Source organism: Patiria miniata, unplaced genomic scaffold, assembly GCF_015706575.1.
Source record: "Patiria miniata isolate m_02_andy unplaced genomic scaffold, ASM1570657v1 HiC_scaffold_2, whole genome shotgun sequence".
Classification (NCBI taxonomy): Eukaryota; Metazoa; Echinodermata; class Asteroidea; order Valvatida; family Asterinidae; genus Patiria; species Patiria miniata.
This window is the reverse complement of record NW_024037058.1, coordinates 1,497,607-1,520,730: the sequence shown is the minus strand read 5'-3', so window position 1 is coordinate 1,520,730 and position 23,124 is coordinate 1,497,607. Positions and strand designations below refer to the sequence as shown.

Here is a 23,124-nt window from a genome sequence, read left to right as displayed (position 1 = left end):
ATGCGTAACAAAATGACCTTTGACCTCGAATTACGAAAAACAATATGCTTCAAATTTTGTAATTTTTTTTCAAATGTTAGTTAATGATGTCAGCAACAATCTTAAAAAAAAATTGGGATGGGCGCTCTTAAAGTTTTTAAGTTATGATTTTTTGAAGAAAGCCTGTCCATGAAAAAGTATGCATAATATTAAATGTACATGTACATGTACATGTATACTTGTACTGTGTACATGTACATGTGTACATTTTACCTGTGCATCATGTTTGCCCTTTACAACCATATAGTCTCAACTCATATATATTAAGGGCAGAACAAAATTACTTATAAAAAATATGTTATACCGGTCTACGTTACTTTCATTTTTTGCTCAACCCAAGTCTGTGTTGCAGTGTTCATCTCCTCGGCGGAGATCTTGTATACGCGTCCTGTTTCAGTGAACGGTTCCACTGCTGTTAGTACATCCTTGCCATGAATTACAAGTGTGTCTGGTCGATAGGGGAACTTGAAAGATGGAGATGGCCCATGGGGATGAAGGAAACTCAGTTCCACTTCTTGGGATGCTGGAAGGATCTCCTGAACACATGCTAGCCACCAGTAACAGTCATACAGCACTGTAACATATCCCTTGATATCTGCAAAACCAATACATGCAGTTTGTCCATGGACTTGGAGACAAACTGGTTCCTCCCTTGAGTCTGAGGAGGAGGAAAAATCATGCACCTTAATTTTGTCTTTAGACATCGGACAAAAACAGTGCAGCTTTTGTGTTCCTGGAATGGTACGTGCAATTTGGAATCTTTGCCTGAGAATATCCGCTTCATTCTTGTATTGCTCTGTTGTTGCAAAAGCGAAGTCAGTACTCTTTCTCTGAGAAGTAGCAAATTCATACAGCTGCCAAGGGGTCATGATCTGCTGATCCAAAGGTCGCTGGGGACTAGCTCTTGCTGCAAGGCGTTTAACAGTTTAACACTTGAAACCAAAATTCATACAGTGGATGATTTTTTGGATTCCTTCATGGCTACTCTCCGCAAGTTACTACATCATGACTTTATTGCCAAACAGCAGAGTCACTTTCTCCAGCACACTAAAGACAACATGGAACCAAGCGAAATCTTGGTCATTGCAGATTTTGCAGAAAATTACAGTTTTGTAGTTCAGGATGCTGCCCAGTCATTCCACTGGAACAATCTACAGGCTACAATTCACCCCTAGGTGTGCTACTTCAACAAGAAGGCAAACTTGATGAGCACCTAAGCTTTGTCGTCATCTCAGACTGTAATACCCATGATACTGTAACAGTACATCTGTTCCAGAAATTGCTCCTTCAATTTCTCACTAATAAGATTGGAAGTTTCAAGAAGATATTGTACATCTCAGATGGTTGTGCTGCTCAGTAGAAGAACTTCAAGAATTTCATCAACTTGTGCCATCACGAAGAGGATTTTGGTGTACCAGCAGATTGGCATTTTTTTGCAATCTCCCACGGGAAAGGCCCATCTGATGGAATTGGAGGAACTGTTAAACGCCTTGCAGCAAGAGCTAGTCTCCAGCGACCTTTGGATCAGCAGATTATGACCCCTTGGCAGCTGTGTGAATTTGCTACTTCTCAGTCAGTATTGACTTCGCTTTTGCAACAACAGAGCAATACAAGAATGAAGCGGATATTCTCAGGCAAAGATTCCAAATTGCACGTACCATTCCAGGAACACAAAAGCTGCACTGTTTTTGTCCGATGTCTAAAGACAAAATTAAGGTGCATGATTTTTCCTCCTCCTCAGACTCAAGGGAGGAACCAGTTTGTCTCCAAGTCCATGGACAAACTGCATGTATTGATTTTGCAGATATCAAGGGATATGTTACAGTGCTGTATGACTGTTACTGGTGGCTAGCATGTGTTCAGGAGATCCTTCCAGCATCCCAAGAAGTGGAACTGAGTTTCCTTCATCCCCATGGGCCATCTCCATCTTTCAAGTTCCCCTATCGACCAGACACACTTGTAATTCATGGCAAGGATGTACTAACAGCAGTGGAACCGTTCACTGAAACAGGACGCGTATACAAGATCTCCGCCGAGGAGATGAACACTGCAACACAGACTTTGGTTGAGCAAAAAATGAAAGTAACATAGACCGGTATAACATATTTTTTATAAGTAATTTTGTTCTGCCCTTTGAGTTGAGACTATATGGTTGTAAAGGGCAAACATGATGCACAAGTAAAATGTGCACATGTACATATGTACACAGTACAAGTATACATGTACATGTACATGTACATACATGTACATTTAATATTATGCATACTTTTTCATGGACAGGCTTTCTCAAAAAATCATAACCTAAAAACTTTAAGAGCGCCCATCCCAATTTTTTTTAAGATTGTTGCTGACATCATAAACTAACATTTGAAAAAAAATTACAAAATTTGAAGCATATTGTATTTCGTAATTCGAGGTCAAAGGTCATTTTGTTACGCATTTTCTCTGCACTTCATGCTACGATTTTGGTTTTATTTTATGAAATGGAGGCCATTCAAAGAGCTTTAATATGATGTACAGCTTGGCTTTGTAGGCGCTATAGTTTTTGAGATACAAGTATTTAAAGTTCGGAGGTCATGCTAATTAGTCAAAAGTTCGTTAACCCGTATCTCTAAAACTAACGAGTCAATTTACAAAAAAATTCAGTTCTGGGGGTTTCTCATATAGGCCAATCATCACACCAAATATCGTTTCAATCTGTGAGGGTCGGGTCCAAAAGCGTGTTGATTTGACACGGAATGACCCGTATACATTTCCATTAAGTCGAGCTGTCTCAACAGTCGAGTTGTCCCGCGTCGAGTTGTCTCAATGGTCGACTTGTCTCAACGGTCGAGTTGTCTCAACGGTCGACTTGTCCCGAGTCGAGTTGTCTCAACAGTCGACTTGTCTGACATTCTACAAAAGTGTGTATGTCGGATCGATTTCGCCATGTTCAAAATGCCACAACAGCGTGGCGTTGTATTACAACGCCACGTTCACGGGTCTATCCAGAGCCCTGTCTGCCTCCTTCCCCGGCCAGGATGATGACCTAAAGATTTTTATTTTAACTTAAGAGGAGATTTAACAAATAATATGGCTAACGACTGCGGCACTCGGATAACCTACATGACTTAGGCCTACCTTTAATGTTGCTTCCAGGTATCATGCACTTCATATCGTTGTTTAGCGAAAACTAAAACTTTGAAAAAAAAAACTCTCACTGTTTCAATCCTCAATGCACATATAGATACATACACAAGTTTTGCGCTCCATGCGCAAACAAGCGAGGGCGCTTTTTGACACATGCAGAAAAAAATTGGTACACAAAATCAAAACCATTAATCTTCTACCGTCGCGTACCGGCCATTGGCAGCGCCGCTGCTGCATGCACACCATGCACAAAATTAAAACAGCGCGATTGTTGTGCTAGCGCCCTCTAGCGAATCGATCATTAGCATCCCCCGGATCCCGAGCGGAGTTGTAGGCATACAGTCTTCAGCAAAATGGTAACATTTGTGATCTTATTTATTGGTTCATCTTCATCCGGCAATTGTTACAATCATTTGAAAACATACACATGGTTACGCAGATCTTTTTGGAAAATGATAGTACAAACAGACCTTTTTTCTTGGGGATGAAAGTTTGCTTGCGACACGCCCCCGGTCTGCGTGGTCTGTATGAATGTCGGACACTTCGCCCCATTTCCACGTCGCCCCATGACATGTCACTTCGCCCCTAACCACTTCGCCCCATCCCTACTTTGCCCCATTCCCACATCGCCCCATCCCCACTTCACCCCATTCCCACATCGCCCCATTCCCACTTCGCCCCATCCCCACTTCGCCCCATCCCCACTTCGCCCCAGCCGTTACGTGTAAAACAAAATCTCAACTATTTTTTTGGCTTAAAAAAAAACCAGTTTCAACAGATTCACTAATTGCTAACCAACGGAAAAGAATTAGCCCATTACCAAATGAACAATTCATAACCAACCTCTCAAGCTAGGCTCTCCACATACAAACTTATCGCGGAAATTCACCTATGCAAATTGGGGTCAACACGCCCCTCATTATGACGTCAACGTTGAGTTCGTGCTTGCGCTCATGCCATCAATTTCAGCCCGACTCGCTTCAGTTTTATGAATGAAATCATTATGCATCGGAGAGTGCACATGCCAGAAATTTACAGTAGAAAAGCTCATGATATCTGCTTTCTTTTGCCGAAGAAAGCATCAAAATCGATGACCTATTGCTTGAGTTTTGACAGTTGAAACATTTTTTAGCGTTTTTTTTTAGGAACCAAAACTTCTTATTTTTCGAGGGAGTCCATCTTTTTAATCCTAAATTTCTCTCTTCTCGAATTTGGTTCGGGAAAACCGGAATTAGTTCCATATAGAACAGGTTTTCAGCTTTGATATGGTGTGGCACATGTGGGTGGCCGGTCTGATACGGCGATGGCCGCGAGCAATATGCATAAAAATTGCTCGCTAAAACTGCCCAAAATTGCGAATGATAGTGAAGTAATCACGTGATATAAACACGTGCAACGTGCAGGAGATATAGCTCAGTGAAAGGCGGTTACGAAGATTAAAGGGATCCCGTTTGATTAAAGGGATCCCGTTTGATGAAATGTGTGTGTGTCTCTTTTTTTTCTGTCCCTTTTACCCTGTATCCCGATGCAACGGAGTTGGGCGGTGGGTTGGGGTGGGGATGGCCCGCGGGTGGGGTGGGGGAGGCCTGCAGGTGGGGTGGGGGAGGGGGAGGGGATGGGGGGGGGGCGGGGAACAAAGACACAGTGGGTGGAATATGCACATTCTTTGGTTGAATGGCCATTGCACATATCCCAACACCTTGAGGGGCGGGGTGGGGTCCCCTGGGTGGGGGGAAAGGAACGGGAGGGGGGTACTGAGAACCAGGATAATGGAATATTTCCTGTCTTTCATTTCTTACACCTGCACCATATCAGGACCCCATGGAAGGGGAGTGCACATAAGGGGTTCCCGGTGGAGGGGGGGGGCGTGGGGGAGGATGCCTCGTGAGTGTAGAGGGGGGCCGGGGTTAGAGTACTCAAAACCAGGAAGCTTAAAATCCGGGGGGGGGGGGGGGGGGGGGGGGGGGGGGGGCTCAAAAGGAGGAGGGTGGAATTTCATATTTCCTTTTCTTTTTTCGGTCCTTGCAACATATCCCGACCCTAGTGGGCGATGGGTGGTGGGGGCCCCCACCAACACAGAAATCTTGATATGCAAATTAGGTAAACAGCGCCGCTCATTATAGCATCATCATGAAATTCTTGCTTACGCGCATGCCATCTACTTCGGCCAATTTTCGGCCAGACTCCTTCAGTTTTATGAATAATATCACTGTAGGCCTACATCGGAGGATGCACCTGCCAGAAATTTACATGCTGAAAGCAACAGAATCATGTCCGCTTCCTTTTGCCGAAGACAGAGTCAAAATTGTTAAATGAAAGGGTGAGTTTTGACGATTAAAATATTGTTTTAGCGTTTTCCTTTTTGTAACTCAAACTTCGTATTGTCCAAGGGAGTCCATCTTTCAATCCTGTTTTTTCTTCCTTCCAACATTTTGTTTGAGATCAAATGAATTAATTCCGAGTAGTTGAGTTTTTTAGCTGGCGAATGGTGTGGCCTAAGTGGGTGGTCGGTTTAATAGTGCGATGGTCGCGAGCAAAATGCATGGAAATTCATCACTGGAACTGCCAAAAATTGCGAATGATTTTCAAATGATCACGCCGGTTATATCCGGCCCGCCGGCACCGCGCGCGTTCTAATAAAAACCCAAGATTAATAAAATAATCGGTTACACCTCTATGTTCCGACACCCCTATGTTCCGACTGCACATATTCCTATTCCTAGCCCTAACCCTAACCGGGAGTAACACAATCTAGGTTGTCGGAACATAGGGGTGTCGGAACATAGAGCAGTCACCAAATAATCAAGATGTTTTGTTTTCTGATAAATGATGTGACTTTATTATTGGGAATACCACTTTCTTTTTTTCCTTTCCCCTGCCCTGGATACCATATTCCGACCCTGGGGATGGGGCGGTGGGGGGGGGGGGGGGGGGGGGGGCGGAGCGTGGTGTTCAAACCACGCCAAGAGGGCTGAAATTGTTTTTTCCAACAAGTGAAGTTTGTCTTTTAATTTGGTGCAATGACGTTCCCGACCAGACTTTCTTTTACTGCGATATCATGGACACAGCAGCTACATCCAAAGAGGGATCTGATGCCACAGCCAACATCCTGATGAAGCGCCTGGATGAGAAACGCCAAGATCGTTGGACAGAGACAGTTGAATCCATTGACTTCACACACTCCAGCCGAAAAGCCTGGCACACCATCAACCGCCTCACAGGAAGGAACACATCTAAACCTGACAAATGCCCCGTGAGTGCTAATGCAATTGCATCGCAACTACTTCAGAATGGTCGTTTTACCAACCCAGACCGAAACTTCTCAAGACAGGTCAGAAAGGAAGTTGCTGAGCTATGGAAGGTTGACGGTGGGGACGTGAACATCACCAACCCCTTCACCACAGAAGAACTGGTCGAAGCACTGAAGTCAATGAAGGCGGGTAAGGCCCCAGGACCAGACGATATCCACCCAGAGTTCCTCTTACATGCAGGAGATGCTGCAACCGAGTGGTTACGTCGGTACTTGTCCACCTCGATGGAAAGATGCAAAATCCCCAAAATCTGGCGCAAGGCAACTGTCATCGCCCTCCCAAAACCTAACAAGCCCAGGGACGACCCTAAAAGCTACAGGCCTATTTCACTCCTGTGTGTTCCATACAAGCTGCTTGAAAGGATGATTCACGGACGCATCAATCCCATCATTGATCCCCAGCTGCCCCGAGAACAGGCTGGCTTCCGCAAAGGACGATCCACCGTGGATCAGGTAACCCTGCTCACCCAGGACATCGAGGATTGCTTCGAGGCCAAAGAGACAGCTGGCGCTGTACTCATAGACCTGACCGCCGCGTATGACACTGTATGGCACCGTGGGTTGACTTTAAAACTTCTACGGATGTTGCCAGACAGACAGATGGTACACTTTATTGTGGAGCTGATCTCAAACCGCAGCTTCGTGCTCAAGACCAGCGACGGGCAACAAAGTAGATCACGCCGGCTCAAAAATGGCGTTCCACAGGGATCCGTCCTGGCTCCAATGCTGTTCAACGTATACATCCATGACCTCCCTGATACAATCTCTAAGAAGTACGGATATGCCGACGACCTGGCCATCCTGACAACACACAGAGAGCGGAAGATGATTGAAAGCATCCTGAGCCAGGACATGAGCACCTTGGCCCTATACCTGAGACAGTGGCGACTGAAGCTGAGTGAGGGTAAGACAGTCTGTACAGCCTTCCATCTGAACAACAAGGAAGCAAAACGTGAGCTGGATGTGTACATCAACAAGAGGCGCTTGGACTTCCAGACAACAACCACATATCTTGGTGTCAAGCTGGATAGGACACTCTCCTACCGACAACATCTTGCCGGACTCCGAGACAAGGTCATGGCACGCAGTGCTCTCATCCGTAAACTCGTGGGCACAGGATGGGGAGCAAGTCCATCAACACTCCGCACCTCTGCCCTGGCACTTGTGTACGCGCCGGCTGAGTATTGTGCACCAGCATGGAGTAGGAGCAGACACACCAGCCTGGTAGATGTGAGCCTTAACTGCACCCTGCGCACAATCACTGGATGCTTACAACCTACACCAGTTGAGCAGCTCCCTGTGCTTGCAGGCATCCCACCAGCTGAGCTCCGTAGGCAGGCAGCAAGCATGGCGCTGGCCCGACGCGCCATGGATCCAGATCACCTCCTCCACCAAGCTATCAGCAGGGAACAAACACAAACCAGACTCAAATCCCGGCGCCCCTTTGCCTCAAGTGGAAAGGATCTATTGTCAACTATCCAACCCACTGAGTCAAAGGCCCACTGGATGGCCAGGATGTGGACACAGAAGTGGCAGTCATCCCCTAACCATCTGCATAGATACATTCCTGTACCATCCAGAAGTTGCCCAGGATCTGATCTCCCACGACAGGCATGGGTTAAACTAAACAGGCTCCGCACCGGAGTCGGGCGTTTCAATGCTGACATGTGGAGGTGGGGCCTATCCCAGAGCCCAGCTTGCGAATGTGGAGCGGAGCAGCAGACTGCTGACCACATCATCTCCGAGTGCCCCCTCTATCGCCCCCCAAATGAGTACCAAGGCCTGATCGATGTTGATGTTGATGCAGCAACCCGAGAGTGGCTTCTCAGCAAGCACCCAGAGATCTAACTACCTCTTTGTTTTGGTTTTCACACGCAAGAAGAATGGACCGGGCCGGGGTTGAGGCGGGACCGTATCATAAGTCCGACGCCTCATAGGTCCGACGCCTCATAAGTCCGAAATTTCGGACTTATGAGGCGTCGGACTTTATTTATTCCGCCTCATAGATCCGACGCCTCATAAGTCCAACGCCTCAAAAGTCCGACAACGGAAAAACGAGTGTCGGACTTACGAGGCGTCGGAGCTATGAGGCGTCGACCTATGAGGCGTCAGATTTATTAGGCGTCGGACCTATGAGGCGTCGGACTTATGGGCCTTTATTTGGTTAGGGGATGTGATTTTGTCGGATTTATGAGGCGTCGGACTTATGAGCGGACCCCGTTGAGGCCGGGTAGGGGTTGTGGGGGCGGGGGGGATTTCCCAAAACAAAGAGGGTGGAATGTCCTTTATGTTCTTTTAGTTATTAATCTTAAGACGTGCTGCTCTTGGGGGGAGAGAGGTGGTGGGGCCGCATGAGTCGGGGGTGGGGGTGGGGGGGGGGGTTAAGGTACTCCAAACCAGGAGGGTTGAATATCCCGGGGAGCATCAGAAGGGGAGGGCCTGGAATTTCCCAATCTTCTTTTGTTTTCATCATCATCATCATCATCATCATCATCAGACGTCGTAGGCTACTGCCCGTTGACGCAACAACCGTCCACTTCTTCTGGGTTGTGTGACTGGTGAAGGGGTGATTTCCTTCGCTGAAGGGTCGCTGCAGTTAGTTTATCCACGCTGAGACCGCTCCATCTGGTGAGGCCGTCGATCCAGCGGAGTTTGGTCATTGCATTATATCCCGACCCTTGGAGACAGAGGGTGGGGGCCCCGACAAACTATTCACAGAAACCTTCGTATGCAACTAGGCGAACAGCTCCGCTCATGATGACGTCATTGTCAAGTTCTTGTTTCATTACGCGCATGACATCGTCTTCGGCCAATCTCACTGGGAGTCCATCTCTTCAATCCTATTTTTCTTCTTTCCAACATTTGGTTCGAATTCAAATGAATTTATTCCGAATAGTTGAGGTTTTCAGCTGTCGAATGGTGTGCCACATGTGGGTGGTCGATTTGATAGTGCGATGGTCGCGAGCAATATGCATTGGCATTTTTCGATGGAACAGCCAAAAATTGCAAATGATTTTCAATAATTGATCACGCCATCACCGCTTGCGTTCTAATAAAAAAACAAAATTAATCTAAAAAGCAAGATGTTTTGTTTTCTGATGAATGATGCACCTTCATTACATTATTGGGAGTAGGCCTACCCCTTTCATTTCATTTCCCCTGTCCTGGATATCATATTCAGACCCCCGGGTGTGGCGGGGGCGGGGTGTGCGGTTCAAGCCATGCCAAGAAAGCTGAAATTATTTTCTTTTCCAACAGTGATTTTTGTCTTTTTACGGTGGTGGTGCAATTACGTTCCGGCCAGACTTTCTTTTTTACTGCGAGACTGGGTTGGGGTGGGGGTTGAGGCCGGGTAGGGGTTGTTGGGGGTCGGGGGATTTTCTTCCAGTGATTCTAAGTTCCAAATCTGCATGCCCAGTGGGTGGGTGTGGGAGCGGGCAGGGCTGGTGGATTTACCAAACAAAGGATTGCATATTCTTCAAGTGATTTTATTCAGACTTGCTTGCCCGTGGGTGGAGGGGGGGGGGGGCGGGTTGGATTTCCCAAAACAAAGAGGATGGAATATCATTCCTGGGAGAGAGAGGGGGAGAGAGAGGTGGAGGGGTTATAGTACTCCGAACCAGGAGGGTTGAATATCCCCGGGAGAGCCGCAGATTGGGAGGGCCTGGAATTTCTCAATCTTCTTTTGATTTGGTCCTTGCATTATAATTCCGACCCTTGGGGCAGAGGGTGGGGGCCACGACAAACTATTCACAGAAACCTTCGTATGCAAATTAGGTGAACAGCGCCGAATTTTATGACGCAATCGTCAAATTCTTGCTTTAAAATACGCGCATGACATCGTCGTCGATCAATTTCGGCCACTCTCGCTAGGAGTAGGAGTCCATCTCTTCAATCCCGTTTGTCTTCTTTCCAGTATTTGGTTCAAATTCAAATGAATTTATTTCGAATAGTTGAGGATTTTAGCTGTCGAATGGTGTGCCACATGTGGGTGGTCGGTTTGATTGTGCGATGGTCGCGAGCAATATGCATGGACATTTTTCGAAGGAAATGCCAAAAATTGCGAATGATCAGTTAGTCTGTATACAGTATACACGTACGTACGTGCAGCAGAGCAGGGGATCTACCCGATGTTCCCCAATACCGATGTTCCCCCAAATCCATAGGATTAGGGTTAGGGTTAGGGTTAGGGTTATATTGGTAAGGATTTCGAGGAACATCGGTATTAGGGAACATCGGAATTGGGGAACATAGACATGCACCCGTGCAGGAGCTATGGAAGAAGCGTTACAAAGCAAGGATTCCGTTTGTTGGTGGCCTTTTTTTTCGTCCCTTACTATCCCAAAGCGACGGGACGGGGTTGAGTGGGTGGGGTGAGGGAGGCCCGCGGGTTGGAGTGCAGGTTGGAAGGGTGGGGAGATAGGGGGCGGTGCACCGGGAACACTCCATGCACATTTTTTATTGACCCTTTTGGCCTTGCCAATTATCCCGACCCCTTGGGGCGGGGCGGGGATAAAATTTCCTTTGTTCCTAATTTTTCCTTTTTTCCGTGCACCATTATCCAGACCCCGGGGAAGGGGGCGTTAGGGACGGGGGGAGGGGCGAATGGGGGATGGGGGCAAATGGGGGATGCGCGTCCCCACTTCTACGCCTGTGCAATTAAGCGTGGGTGTGCGTGTGTGTGTGTGTGTGGGGGGGGGGGGAGTTTAGAGTACTCCGAATCAGGAGGTTGGAATATCATGGTTTTTTTTATTCACCCTTTGCGCTGTCCCCTGGCGCGGAATGGAATATGGGGTGAAAATATCTTATTTTCATGCAATGATGTTTTTGGGTTTTTTTGGGGGGGGGCTTTATACGAAAACTTAAAAACAGTAATCATGAAAAATATAAAATTTAATAAAAATGCAAATTGCAGAAACGAATATCTCATATCTATTTTGTGAAAATGTTGTGGCTCTGAAAAGAGCCGTTTTGGTTTTAGTTTGTTGATTCGATGATTTCTTCGAAGGCTTGGCCGACACTTTCTTCTGCTTGCTCGATGTGTTCTTGCTGGCTGGCTTCTTGGCTGGCTTCTTGGCTGGCTTGGCTGGCTTGGCTGACAGATGTATATTTGACTTGGATGGCGTTTTCTTGGCAGCTTTCTTGGGTGACTTCTTCGGCGCGGGTTTCTTGACTTTATTCACCATTTTGGCTTTCTTGGCTTTTCTGCAATCTTGGCTTTCATTTCCCGTTCCTTCTTGGCCTTGATTCTCTCCTTCTCCTTAGCTGCATTAGCCTTGGCCGGCAGCCTTCTCTTTCTCCTCGGTGGTGTCAAACTTGGACGTACCAGCGGCTCCCTTACCTGCCATCCGAGTGAGCCTCCAACTTCATTGATTCATGTTTTATTATTTAAAAGTTTACTCTAGCATGGCTTATTACACAGAAATTCTTAGGGTGGATTATCTGGATCCGCACGTCCGTACCCCCGTGGGCGTACCAAGCACCTCCCGCATGCAAAAAAAAAATATCTTTTTTCGCCTCTTTGGCCGACGTTCTGACTTGGTGGGTCCTTTTTCCGCAAGTTCAGAATATTTTCTCTAAAAATTGGAGCAAAATACATGTATTTGAAATGCCTTCCTTTGTCAGAAACCAACAAAATAGAAACTGCATTCTCATGTTTAGACGATACACAATGACATCAGAGGAGAATAACAATCAGTACTGTCGAACTATTCGCTCACAAGATGCCTTTGATCACTAGTTCTCCATAATTATTTAGAGTATTTTGTATTCGGAGTATTCATCATTTTCCATCGTTTCTGACCTTTCAATAACATTGGACTTAAAGGGAAATCTTAAGGGCTCCGCTAAGCCTCATATAATTATGTCAGACGCATATAGGCCCCAAGTCCGGCAAAATCTAATATAACTAAGGCCCATAACTGTTATAAAATTCCGACGCCTAGGTCCGACACCTCATCAGTCCGACGCCTAATAATTTGGAAATTTCGGACTTCCGAGGCGTGGCGGGGGTCCAGGTTTATCATCGGAGGAGTCGGACTTGCGATATATAGGCCTAAGGCCCCAACCTTGATAGTATAGCTTCCCATGCAGCTACGGAACAACTCGAAATTTGGTTAATCAGGGTATATATATTGTTTTATTTCGTAGTACTATGCAGTTTTCTTTGACCATGGAGGGATGGTTTGACTTTCAGGTTTTGAGTTATCAGTGTTGACTTTATCCAGATTTCGCTTATTCCAATTTGTCAGCGTTTTCACGAAGGGGTGAATTTGCCGCAATAGGTGTTGGGGTTTAACGGTTAGGGTTAGGTTTGGGGAACAGGTATAACATAATGCACCCGTTGAACTTGCAGTGGTTGTCAGAAAAGAGGTTTTAAGTTGGTCACGATTTGGAATAAACATTTCGCATACTACTGACTAGCTTTTGAAACACAGATGAAACTTCAAAGATGTACCAATTACAGAATAATGGAACAACAATTGCGAGGTACCGGTATCGTAACTAATCCCCATAGATGTTTGTCTGGTAGTGAAAACTAAATCCCACACACTTGTTGTTTTGGCAAATTGCCGATACCCATTCCCCACCCTTTGCACGAATTTGTCTCTTCGTAAAAAATCAAAAGACATTCAGGTGAAGTTTTCTCAACATTGATTTGATTGTTATGATTTCGTTGATTTTATCTGATTTTGACCCAGACTTCTTTCCAAAAAATGTTCGTTGCGTGCAATTTCAGCCGGAACAAGAATTTTGAAAAAAGGTATGATTTTTGGATTGATAATTTAGTCCCTCCGTAAAAACGCTGAAAACCTTTTGCAATTTGATTCAAAAATGTCAAAACTATTTTTTAAAAGACTTGTCATGCTTACTGCTTACTGCTTACTTACTCTGATTCGATTTTTAAAGAACGGGTTTTGACTATGTATTAGCCTGGGGGAGATTATAATCTGGATTGTTTGTTTTGCGTCTGTTCTTTGACGACTCTTCGGAATTGCCCCCATGATCTACCCCTTTCGTGAAGTTGGCATCAAGTGTATTTCCTTTTATTTTCATGCCTTTGTTGTTATAACTTCTCGACATTATTGACAAGTGGTGAACATTCATATTCGTACTTGTATTAGTCATCTAAGTTAAAAACAAACACATTCTTGTCCTGGTGTAAATCAAAGAGTAAAAACAGTAAAAACAGCATGCAAGAACTGACAATAGTAAAACTTACACTTAAATTAACCTATGAATAAAACATGCCTGTAAAACACAATAATTTTTAAAATGATAACATAAAGACTGATAGCAAAAAGACACGATGCCTATCCGCCCTGGGCTAGCACTATGACAATGAAATATAACTTTAAAAATATGCCGGGGAAAAAAGGATAAAGAACTTTAAAAATGTTTTTTTTTCCATCGTCGTAAAATACTAAAAACCACAGGTGCAGATTTTGAATAGTTATTAAACTTAAATAAAGTTATTTTGTACTGTGTTTTCCAGTGGCTAATTCACAACAAATGATGTAGAGATCTAAACGGTCTTTCATATTTGCTGTATTATTATGTAACTTTGAATATACATGTAATCCCAAATTGCATTTTGGTCAAAAATAAAATGAAGCAAGCTTCGAGTCGAACTCCGATTTGAAAAAAATTGACTTGAAGCTCGCCGATCCCCTGGATCATCCAATACATGTACATACACGTATACGTATTTGTATGCAGGATGTATGCATAGTGCCTGGCCGTGGCGTGGGAACGTATCAGATTACATATCGGCCGACCGCAATATCGATCGGTTCAAAAATAGATGGTCCGCGCGGGAATTGACCTGGATTGACCCGCAAACGTTCGGGTTGTCTGTGACGTAGGCAAGTCACCGACATATTTTTCTAAAAATGACTGCAAGTGCGCAGGCGTGCAAATTCCCGCACGATGCATAGGCCAAGTTCGTATGTGCTCTCCCCTACCGAGAAAAAAGCTTGAAGTAAAAGATCCAACTTTGTTCCCACCCAACCCGGCTATATACCAACCCGTTTCCCACTTATCTGAGAACGACAATAGCTTTGACATCCTAATTTCACTCTTGGAGGAACCAATCTCATCTAAATGAAGTTGTAAGTGTCACATATCAGACAAATTTTGACGGAACATTTTCCTCAAAGGCAGTGAGTTCCTTTTAACTCACTGACCCATACCTACGGATTCTTTTGAATCCAGCGGCTGATGATTTTATTCACAAGCCAATAGGAGAGGCGTCTCTGAATGGGATAGAGCCATCATTTCTCTCATCTGTGTCTTGAGCACCTCATCAGAGAGTTTGTATTTTTCCTAAGTTTCTAGAATTGGGAGCATTTATTATCTGGGGTCTTTGGCAGTTTATTTGGTCTGCACCCCTAGCCTTCACCTTTTTCATACTACATGGGGCGAAGTGGGGATGGGGCGAAGCGGGGATGGGGCGAAGCGGGGATGGGGCGAAGCGAGGATGGGGCGAAGCGGAGATGGGGCGATGTGGGGATGGGGCGAAGTGGGGATGGGGCGAAGTGGTTAGGGGCGAAGTGACATGGGGCGACGTAGCCCCACTAGTGTGGCCGTCGGTATGCTGCGCTGAACCTCTGGCCACACACCGTGGTACCGCGCGCTACTGAGGACGAAGTTTTCATAAAATCTGCGGTCCGTTTCTTACATTCTCAGTTTCTTTCTTTCTTATGGTTGTATTCTATGATGTCTCACCTATCACTTCTGGGATGCTTAGGTCTAATGATGTTCCATTTTCCGAGATATTCTTCAATCTTTCTGGAGCCCATATGCACTCGTGAAACGTCTGGTGATGGCAGCCATTTTGAATGGGACAAGAGATGACCTCAAGCTGTGACGTCGCGTTTATGCAAATTGCTTGTCGAGCGCGCGAGGGAGCGCGAGTTGCAAATGCGACGGCTGTTTCCTGTACCATGCATTTATCGTCAGGGGGCCACGTGCACCGATATCTATTCAGGATCTACGGCAATAGGGAAAGCTAAGAGCTGGAATTTTTGACCCGATGAGAATTTGGCGATCGTGTAGTGTAGGGCCCCTGTTATTTTTTATCCAAAGATTCAAAAATGTTTTTTATTGCTCAAAAATCACCTTTATAATTCAAAAGCAGGCTTTTCTCAATTCTAAGGACACCCGTTTTGCAATTTTGAATAGGTTTTTTTGGGGGGTAGAAATCGCAATTTTCCTGCGCTTGTTTGTGCCTTGCGATTCAGCACGCCGTGGGTGCTCACGGTACATCGCGTGGTGATCGCCATTATTATTTTGGGGTTGCGTGTTGTCGCTGCGCTGTCATCGTTATTTTACCCCAAAATTTCCCTCACAAAATCTAAACCCTGCCTTCTATCTATGACATACATGTTGATTGAGAATGTCGCCAACTAGTTTGGTAGGTCTAATGATATTAAAGTGGATTTTGTTCCCTTATAAGTTATAGGAACCGGGCCCTACACTACACGATCGCCGAGAATTCGACCGCCTAGTACTTAGTAATAAGGTGTTTCACGGTATGCGCCATCTTGCCCGCGGGGCAATGTAACATGCATTGCTGTGTACACATCGTCAATGGAAAACTTTGGCACTTCCAAGTCATCATGCAGTCATTCTAAAATGCGCCCGCGTCTAGCAACGTGTGTTCTTTTTGCCCCGTGAACAAGATGGCGCGCATAGGGCTTATTAGTATTACGTGAAACACCTTATTGCTCAATACAATGAGAAAACATGATGTTCAGTTCCTGCCCTTGATTGTCCATTGTTGAGAAGTCAGAATGGCGATTGTGTAGTTTTGCAACCTAAAGCAGACTTTTCTCAATATAAGGACACCTGTTTGGTAATTTTTTGACCGTTCCTTGGGGTAGAAATTACGATTTTCCTACACGATTTACAGTTGGCATGGTTGTTGCAGTGCGATTCAGCGCGTCTTGTGCACTGACGGTACATCGCGCGGTGTCGCCATCTCTATTTCGGTGTTGCATTATATTGTTGTCGTCGTCATTTTACCCCCAAATTTTTCTCAAAAATGCAAAAGCCTGCCCTTTATCTATGACATGCCTGTATGTTCTTAATGTCGCCAACTACTGAACTAGCAATTTTGCAGTTGTTTAAGCAATTATTATAAAACGAAAATATTATGCAAAACATTTTAAAACAAGTTTTGCAAAAGAAAATATAACAATGAAAATATTTCAATTGCGCAAACAGTAAGCAAACGTCCTGATGACTGACACCACTCACTCAAAAATGATGTGGTCCAAAGCAATCAGCTGAGCTATAGCATGAGCAACGGGAGCCAATGTATCAGTTATTATGGCATGAATGCTGCATGCGCTGTGCATCATGCTTCCCTGTGCTGCAGCGTGAAGGAAAGCTGGTGGTCTTTTCAGAAAACAAAGGTTTCCTTATTGAATTTGTTGATTGTGAACAAAATATCAAACAACATATGGACAGCAGAAATGTTATCGTTTTTGAGAAATGTACATGTTCATAAAGATTTTTTTAAGTACGTTTTACCCTTTAAAAAAAATGTAAACATAACGTGTGTCAGCCTGATACATGTTTTGAGTGCCTGGCCATTGTGGACAGTATTAAATTCTGTTGCTCTGGTAAATCTGTCCACTGGACAGATTTACCTGGGTTATTATGGCCCCCTGCCCAACAGAAAATGTGTCCCCCTGGCAAATTTGTCCCCGTGAAATGTATAAGTCTAGCACACAGACTGCATTATGTGCGCAGCGTTGCGTCGGTGCATATTGCAACATTTGTGGCAGTGGTTATTACCATTCCTCCAATAGGAAATTTTGTTATTATAATGCTGGGAACATTGACCAGTCAAAGTAGGCACTATGTGGCCATCGCTGCGTCAGACCTGACTCCCATCGATCTTGAGAATTACTTCGCATGCACTGCAAGAAGTATACAGAATATGGATGACTGCCATTTCTGCGCAAGATACGTTTAATATTTTCATTTCAAATATTTACACTACAGGTTTGTAATACATTAGCCTTGATAAGTTGTACCTAAATGATTGCGCAAGTTACAACATAATTTGTTGCGCAAGTCACGGACTTACACACTATCATGAAACTGTCATGAAATTGTCATACCTGAAATGTTGCTAACTGTGAAATGTTGCACAACTTGTAGTGCAAGTGGACTTACATGTATGCTACTATGAACAACTGCAGTCTAATACATGTATGTAGGACATTTAGACGTAATGCGAAAGTCCCCAGTGTCAACATTATTCAAAAGAACAAACTGTGAACAACTGATAGGGGACAGTGTCTTCTGCAAGAGTGCAAAATCAGGTCTGCACATAATTATTATAATAATAATAATAATTGGTACCTTGCGCAAATTCCATGAATATTATTTATCCCTGTTCATCAGGAATGAGACCATTTTTCTGCAGTAGCTCGAGATCAGTGCAATTTGGTCTCTACCTTCATAGGTACCCGTTTATACTCCTAAGTGCCTTGCCCAAGAGCACAAGCACCATGTTCCATGTCAGGGTTTGAGTCCAGATACCAAAGTACACCAGTCAAACAACGTAACCATTGGACCACTGCACCCCTCCCCCCCCCAAAAAAAAAAAAAACACACCAAAAAACCCATTTCTTCTGCTCAGTTAATTACCGCGATCATAGTTTTAATCTCTTTCACCAGTCGTAAATGAAGTATGCAAATCTATTATGATAATATACACATGTACATGTATGTCAAGGCTGTAAACACATTTGCATTCTGAATGGTAGTGGAGAGGGTGGGAACCTGTGTAAAACTGGTTCAGACACAATACTGATTGCTACCCACATCAAATGTGGACGGGATTCCATGAAAGGACTCGGGGCGGGAACCAACGTTTTCATTATCATTAGCAATATGAATGCATGTAGCAACAATTTTGCACTCAATCTCAAAATATGCTGTCTGTGTAAGTTTACGTGCTTGTTCTTCGGAATCACTTGAGCACCGAGGATGTTCAGCATTACATGAGTGCTTCAGGAACGAACCCATCTACAAACAAACAGCAAGCACTTGAAAAAGTATAAGAAAACCTCACTTTCCTGACACAAGTTTTAGTTTTTTCCTATCTATTAATCTCATATCAAACCTCCTTCTGTATTTATTCCTTGATGTAGTTGGTTCTGGTGTTAGGAGATCTTCACATACCTCACAGGCAGAGTGGCTTGCCAGCTAAGTTCAAGAAGCTACTAGTCCCTGGCAAGATCCAGCACATATTATGCACTGGCAACCTGTGCACTAAGGAGTCCTATGATTATCTCAAGACACTTGCCAGTGATGTTCACATTGTCAGAGGAGACTTCGATGAGGTAAGAAAGATGAGGATCATTTGCTTGTCCTTGTGTTCTCCTTTGTCCAATAGGAGCACATCTTGTGTTGAAAACTAACTGATATAGTCAATGTAACACTTGTCGAGAACACCAATTAAAATCCATGTACACGTACATTCAACATCAGTGTACACTGAACATTATAAAGTGCTACCAGTATTGTAGTCGAGTAATTTTATCCAAGTGCCAAGTTATCAAGCACCAGTCCCATCCGGGTAATTTGACCCTTGAGAATGAGTGCAGGTATCGGAGTCCAAGTTACTTTGACCTTTTGCGTACAAGTTTTGTGAAGCTGAGATTAAGTATTTAGACCTTGGAGTACTTGATATAGAACTCAAGTGAAAACAATTAAAATCTCAGGCAGTGAGTTGAAACTGAATCCACCTCTTCAGCAACAAAAATAAATCTTGACTGACCAACCCTTCATTTTTTTGGCAGTGTTACTGGAAACACAATTTTTGTTGCCTTAGACAGCTGTAAAATTAATGTGTATAACTTTTTATAGCATCTATTGATGTTTTTGTGGAGTTGCTTAACTCTGCCCTGCTGCTGCAAAGCACAGGCTCTGGCACATTGACTAGTGTAGGTATCTAGATCCAGATGGTTTGCAGTACTCTGTCGGTAGAGGGAGAATATTAAAGGAGATGTTCCATTGTCTGAGAGGCCTCTCTACAGTCACAAAGGTCGTTGGTATCCACACTTCTGCGTTAAGACTGTGCACCTGCCAACTCCAATCTTGAGACAGGGCCAGGTTGACCATGTGGCTCCAGGTTGACCATCAGTAGCTCCAGGTGGCAGGGATTCCTAAGGGTAGAGTGACAGCTTGTGGAATGAGATTCAAGCCTCTTGATCCAGGCCTCTGCTCTGAGGGTGTGATTTCCAGACAGGGGATGGATTTCATGGAGGAAATGTGTCCTGCTGCTTAGCTCTTTCTATACATGAGGTAGTGTCTCTGCTCACTAATGGAGGGGCAATGCCACATAGGAAGTACAAATCATCCACTCGCGTGGGGTTTAGGCAGCCAAAAACACAATGGTTGAGCATTCAACTTGATTTGTAAGGTTTATCACTTTGACTGTAACTTAAATCTTAGGTTTACAATTCATTTTCATCATCCAACCTATCAAGATGAGGTTTTTCCATATACATTGGTCCAGTTTGGTTTATTTCAAATGATTCCACAAAGCAGTAAATAAATGAAAATGTGAAAGGAAGATTTCTTTTTCATACAATAGGATTAACCTCAACCCTGCTCAATCCAATGTGATCCAACTATTTTACATATCCTTTGGGTACTGTTGGATTGAGCAGCAAACCCCTAGTTTATATTCCTGTTGCAATCTGTTGCATTCAGCAGGCAACTAAAACATTCATAGTCGGATTCTGTTCAGTTACTGGTAAATAACGCCAAGTTGGACATTGTTGGATCCGGTAGCAAACAGAAATATAAGGCATAGTTGGATTCTGTTGGATTCTGTTGGATTGTGCATGCCAGTTCTTTTATATTTTCAGGTACCCAGCAACTAAGCAAGTTGGGTTGTGTGAAACTGTGTTGGATTGAGTAGGAAACTCATAGGAGTAACCGTCCGACTCTGTTGGATTTAGCAGGGTAGTCCTGGGCAACTACTAGGGGCCACTTGGGGTTTAGAGTTAAATGAGCACAACAAACCTTTAAAATGGTAACATATCATTAAATTGGGTGTTTGTTTATACACAGGATTGATTGATATGACATTTCCTTAGCACATGTTGATCCTAGACTCATTTCATTTACTTTCATTCTCAGAATGTCTCCTACCCAGAGCAAAAGGTGGTTACTGTTGGCCAGTTTCGCATCGGTATATGCCATGGTCATCAGATGATTCCTTGGGGTGATGTGGAGAGTCTGGCTATGGTTCAGAGACAACTGGATGTAGATATCCTCATCTCAGGACATACACACAAATTTGAAGCATTTGAACATGAGAATAAATTCTACATTAATCCAGGCTCAGCCACTGGAGCGTTCAATGCTTTGGAAAGGTATGGCTTATGCAACAAAGAAAGCACACCCCCGAGCGTTATGTTTCTTCGCTTTGAGAATGACAGTTTTAGTTGCAAGAAAAACTTTGATCATTGACCTTTATTTATTTTTTTTATGTACTACATTGTAGCTCAGTGGCCCTCAAATAATACATGAATGAGTGGTAATATGTCAACAGTGAATGTTGGTTAGTTCAAAACTTTGCATGTCCATTTGTATTTTCTGCTTTTCTTCATTTTAACAGCAACATCAACCCTTCCTTTGTGCTGATGGACATCCAGGCATCCACAGTGGTCACCTATGTGTATCAACTCATTGGAGAAGAAGTCAAAGTTGAGAGAATAGAGTATAAGAAAAACTAACGGTTGGCTTAAGGACACCTTACAAACGTTGCATCTTGATTGTGACATTGCATTAATTTGCACACTTTGTACATATATAGTTAGGCCTTTTTTGAAATTCCTCTTGGAAAAAAACCACAACTTTTGTACTTCATGGTATCCCTGCCCATTCAAATTGCAATGGTTTGTGGTGTTTACTTGGACAGCAATTATGTATAGATCAAGATGACAATGATTAACTAACCTACACTCTATATCAATGATCACAATAGGCTTTGATCCTGTATCATTACATTTAACCAATGTATTTTTGGCAAAAAATTATGCCTGTGTATTGTTTACAATTTGGCACATAGGAACATTGATAATTCCATCACAATAGTGTCAGGTCCATTGGTCCTTGAACTGCATCGTAAGACATTTTATTTAGTCACTGATGAATCAATCAAATCATATCAGTAAGAATCTACGTAATCAGTGATTATATTTTGCAATGCACCATATTTGTTTAGTAAAATCATCACACTTTACCAGGTTTCATACCTTTTTCACTGGGTATGACTGTATATAGCAATCTGGCTTGATATTGGAGTTGGAATTCTCTTTGGAAATTTCAATTAATTTATGAAAGTTTCATAGCATGGCTGTAAAATGAATTGGCAAAGAAAAAGACATTATTTTCGTTCCCTTTAGAAACAAATACTGAAAGAGTTACATTTCTTACTTCAAACTGTGTTTGTATCAAATAGATAAAAATGCCCAACTTTGCTGTTTCCGCTAGTGTACTTCCACAGCCAGGAAATAATGTTCTGATGAGGGTGCACACATTACTGATTTCCATAGAGCATCAATATTCTGATGTGTTTCTTGTACCTGATAGGTAGATAGTAGACTTGTATTCGAGTCATCAAAGATCGAGTCCCGAGTCATGAAGGTCCAGTCCGAGTCCGAGTCACAAAGATCGAGTACGAGTCACAAGTCACCTGTATGTACATTGGACATTATTTTTGAGGTACTGCTGAAACCTCAAAGTGTGAATGCTTCCATTTTTGTCAGCTAATTTAATGAACTGAAAATACATGTATAACATGTCAAGAAAGGCAAGCCACCAGTGTCTGGAAAGGATATGGAATACTATTAAGTTTGCATTTATGCAACATCAAGTGTGGACGCTGGGTACATGTTTCGATACATTTATTTCCCAAATCAATACATCGGAAACAAGCCAGCTGCACACGCTGTGTATTTACAGTACTTGCGTTTCTTGTGCACCGAATTGAGTGACTATCGCTTGCTCAGGACAGGATCGTCTATAAAATAATTTGCGACTATATTGTTGAAAAAATAAGTGATATGAGGCAGTTTTGGTCCGAGTCCGGAGTCACGCAGGGGTCGAGTCTGAGTCCGATTAATTTGTCACCATTTCTCGAGCCCGAGTCACGGAAAATAGGACTCAAGTCAGAAAGTCCGAGTCACGAGTCATACAAGTCTGGTAGATAGAGAGACCTCCAAAAACTGTCTTGTGGAGTATATTAAGGGTTTCTTACAAATGCTTTCTATTGAACTCAAACATATTTATATTATTGTCAGTTAATGAGTATTTTGATTTGAGCATTTTGTCAGTTATGTCCAAATAAACTACACTGTACTCAAGAATTGCAGTATCATTACATCAGTCAGTTTGCCACTTTGACTTACTGCCAGTGAACATGTATTTCATTGTTGCTGTATAAAACGTACATTGTAACACGGTGTGCATTCCAGTAGCTCCCCCCCCAGTCCATTTTGCAAGGTCCTATTTTATTTGAGGTGATTAATTATACAAAAAAGACTGCATCTTGACCTCAACATTTTGACCATTCAGCGGGCACTTTCTATATCCGGTCTTGTCATGTATAT

General features: G+C 43.6%; 2 protein-coding genes across 2 annotated transcripts in view; one reads left to right on the top strand and one right to left on the bottom strand.

The window, feature by feature from the left end:
* LOC119726977 (cell cycle checkpoint control protein RAD9A-like) overlaps window positions 1-3,319 on the bottom strand; it is a 37,666-nt gene extending 34,347 nt beyond the window's left edge. Inside the window, exon 1 of the mRNA XM_038198831.1 lies at window positions 3,160-3,319. Within this exon, the coding sequence (XP_038054759.1) occupies window positions 3,160-3,193 (34 nt within the window). The 5' untranslated portion in view covers window positions 3,194-3,319. The remainder of the gene's footprint in view (window positions 1-3,159) is intronic.
* A 119-nt stretch (window positions 3,320-3,438) lies between these two features.
* LOC119726978 (vacuolar protein sorting-associated protein 29) lies at window positions 3,439-22,900 on the top strand. The gene is made up of 4 exons (XM_038198832.1): window positions 3,439-3,524; window positions 18,649-18,840; window positions 20,648-20,883; window positions 21,129-22,900. Exons 1-4 carry the CDS (start codon window positions 3,522-3,524, stop codon window positions 21,244-21,246), a joined length of 549 nt encoding a protein of 182 aa, XP_038054760.1. The 5' UTR covers window positions 3,439-3,521; the 3' UTR covers window positions 21,247-22,900.
* The last annotated feature ends 224 nt before the right edge of the window (window positions 22,901-23,124 follow it).

Excerpts from the sequence above, each read along its gene's own strand:
- LOC119726978 (XM_038198832.1), top strand. Across the intron at positions 18,841-20,647 it reads TCAGAGGAGACTTCGATGAG|AATGTCTCCTACCCAGAGCA; the intron begins GTAAGAAAGATG and ends TTTCATTCTCAG. Across the intron at positions 20,884-21,128 it reads GCGTTCAATGCTTTGGAAAG|CAACATCAACCCTTCCTTTG; the intron begins GTATGGCTTATG and ends TCATTTTAACAG.